General features: G+C 41.8%; 1 protein-coding gene across 4 annotated transcripts in view; it reads left to right on the top strand.

The window, feature by feature from the left end:
* LOC138052987 (WD repeat and coiled-coil-containing protein-like) overlaps positions 1 to 1,758 on the top strand; it is a 9,570-nt gene extending 7,812 nt beyond the window's left edge. For 3 of the 4 annotated variants that reach the window (XM_068899629.1, XM_068899631.1, XM_068899628.1), the window contains one exon: positions 1,278 to 1,758. In XM_068899629.1, coding sequence (XP_068755730.1) covers positions 1,278 to 1,402 — 125 coding nt within the window. In that variant the 3' untranslated portion in view covers positions 1,403 to 1,758. The remainder of the gene's footprint in view (positions 1 to 1,277) is intronic. The other variant, XM_068899630.1, reaches the window with a different exon arrangement.
* Positions 1,759 to 2,500: the final 742 nt, after the last annotated feature.

The raw sequence follows: 2,500 nt of genomic DNA, 5'->3' as shown, positions 1-2,500 counted from the left end.
ACCAAAATTGCGTTGTTTACATATTTAAATGTGATCTGTGTGATGCAGATTATGTTGGAATGACAACCCGACACCTTCACCAACGCATCGTTGAACATAAGCAGTCATCAATTGGAAACCACTTCAGGGAACATCATGGTAGTCTCCTGGGATTGAAAAGCAGCCAATTTCACGTGCTTAAGAAGTGCAGCAGCAAATTTAACTGTCTTGTTTTCGAAATGCTGTTCATCAGGAAACTTAAACCTTCTCTCAATGTACAAAGTGACTCCATTAATGCAAAACTGTTTACTTAATTTTTATTGTTTTCTATTGTATTTTATTCTTATTCTCATACATATTTTCTATTGTACATTAGTTCCTATTGTTTACTTATCTTATATATACTTGTTTAATTCTTATTCATTTTGACTTGAGAATGACGTTATGTGAACGTCGAAACGTCGTTAAACTTTTTTAAAATGTTTTTAAATCAAAATTTTTTATCGCTAAACTAAAGAAACTTTGCATTGCAAAGCAGTTTGTGACGTAAAATCGAGAATTGACCCATGCCTCCCACATCACGGTCGTGGGTCCAAATTTCTGCTAGTTTTGATCACTTTGCGCTTCTTGCACGGCAGAGAAAAAGCGTAATTTTGAGGTAAGAATCGCCAAACATGTTTGTTTTCCGTGAAGAGATCAATAATGTAGACTAAAAAACATTTGGGTTTAGGTGCACTTTAAGTATTTCGCGTCTATTCCATCTCGCTTATGCGGTTGGTACGGACGGGTTTGAAGTAAAGAGATAATGAAAGATTTACTGCGGTGTGCCCATGTTGTCGTCAAAACCTTAAACTTGGTCATTTCAAGTTGCTGTTTTGACGAGTACGGGAGAGAAATGTTCAAAAATGCGTGCAGCACGATCATTTTTCCTCCTTTAACCAATGATATTGCTGCTTTATGGCGTTGTCGTTGCCGTATCCGTCGTCATATCTTAAATTCCTCATTGGGCTCCTGACGCGTACGTGTAAATTTCCCGCACAACCTCTGGCTTGGTCGGAACCAGGACGTCGGCAAGTCGTGGACTTCCGGTGGTTCTTCACAGTCTCAGTAGACATGAAAAAATAAGTTGCTGATGATTAAGCAATGAAAAGTGGAGTCACGTTACGACTGCTTGTTGTTTGGAGCTGGTCAGAGATCGTTACCCTCGGCACTAATCGAGAGATTCACTGCCTCACTACACGATGGGAGAACCTGTCAACTGGGTTAAAAGATTTGTTACCTCTGTGTTTGCTTTGTAGGTGATGTGCCGTGCATCGTTTCTTCTGGAGAGAACGGTTTCATTCCTGTCAGGTTTTCAAGTGGCACCACCGTTCAAATGTCCGGACACTCGAGACTTAATCAAAGCTCTGAACGAAAAGCTTGAGATAACCTAAGGCGAGACGTGTTGTTGCCGACGGCATCAAAAATGCCATAAACCTGCATTAATAATATCTTTAACGCTCAACGTTTGTTTTATGTACTTATTGACTAAGTGTGAGGGCCGGACGGGAAGATATTTGGCCCGAGGTCATGGCGTACGGATCTAGCACAGCGAGATCCGTGCGCCATGACCGAGGACCAAATATTTTTCTGTCCGGCCCGACCTAAACTCAGTCAATAAGCATTTTATCATATGGGCTCTTTACACTATTTAAGAGCACTCAGAAGAAGAAGTTAGGACAAAAAAAAAAAAAAAAAAATCTGTACAGAAAATATATCTAATATGTTGTTTGCATTTGCTTTTCTGGCTGTAAATTACTTGGATGTTTAAAAGCGACGAAATCCCCTAAAATTGCATCGCACGGAGCAGTGCGTGTTCCTGATAGAGCCGTACGGCTTTTCCGGCCCTGCTCGCGCTAATGCATACGGCCCTCATACGGGCATTTTCCACCGCGCACCGGTGGCTCAGTTGGTTGAGCATCAGGCTGTCATGCGGGAGGTCGTGAGTTCGACTCCGGCCGGACCAACACTCAGGGTCTTAAAATAACTGAGGAGAATGTGGTGCCTTTGTAATTACATCTGCAAATGGTTAGACTTTCAAGTCTTCTCGGATAAGGACTGTAAACCGGAGGTCCCGTCCCATAACCCTTGTTGTAAATTAAATAGTATGGGACGTTGAAGAACCCACTCACTGTTCGATAAGAGTAGGGGACGAAGTCCCCGGTGTCGTGGTCTAACCTAAGCTGGACGGGGGTATCTTTCACTTCCTTGAGAATTAATTGTAAACTGCGTAACAAGCAGTCTGGCTAAAGTCCCCCACAAAAGTAATGTTAGATTAGTCCTGAAAAGCCCCGTGGGGGGAGAGACTAATAGCAAATCATTGTATCTCATTAAATGATTTGCAATCATTGTATAGTTTTGCAATGAAAGCGCGCTATTTTGCCCATGCAAACGAGGCTAGTGAGTGTAGTTAGCACATAAATAAAAGAGTATTTATGCATTCGGTCTGTAGCGAAATGTAATGTTTCGTTGACATCGTCAG

Source organism: Montipora capricornis, chromosome 6 (genome assembly GCF_036669925.1).
Source record: "Montipora capricornis isolate CH-2021 chromosome 6, ASM3666992v2, whole genome shotgun sequence".
Lineage (NCBI taxonomy): Eukaryota > Metazoa > Cnidaria > Anthozoa > Scleractinia > Acroporidae > Montipora > Montipora capricornis.
Note: the sequence above shows the minus strand (reverse complement) of the source record. Positions and strands in the feature narration are given on the sequence as shown.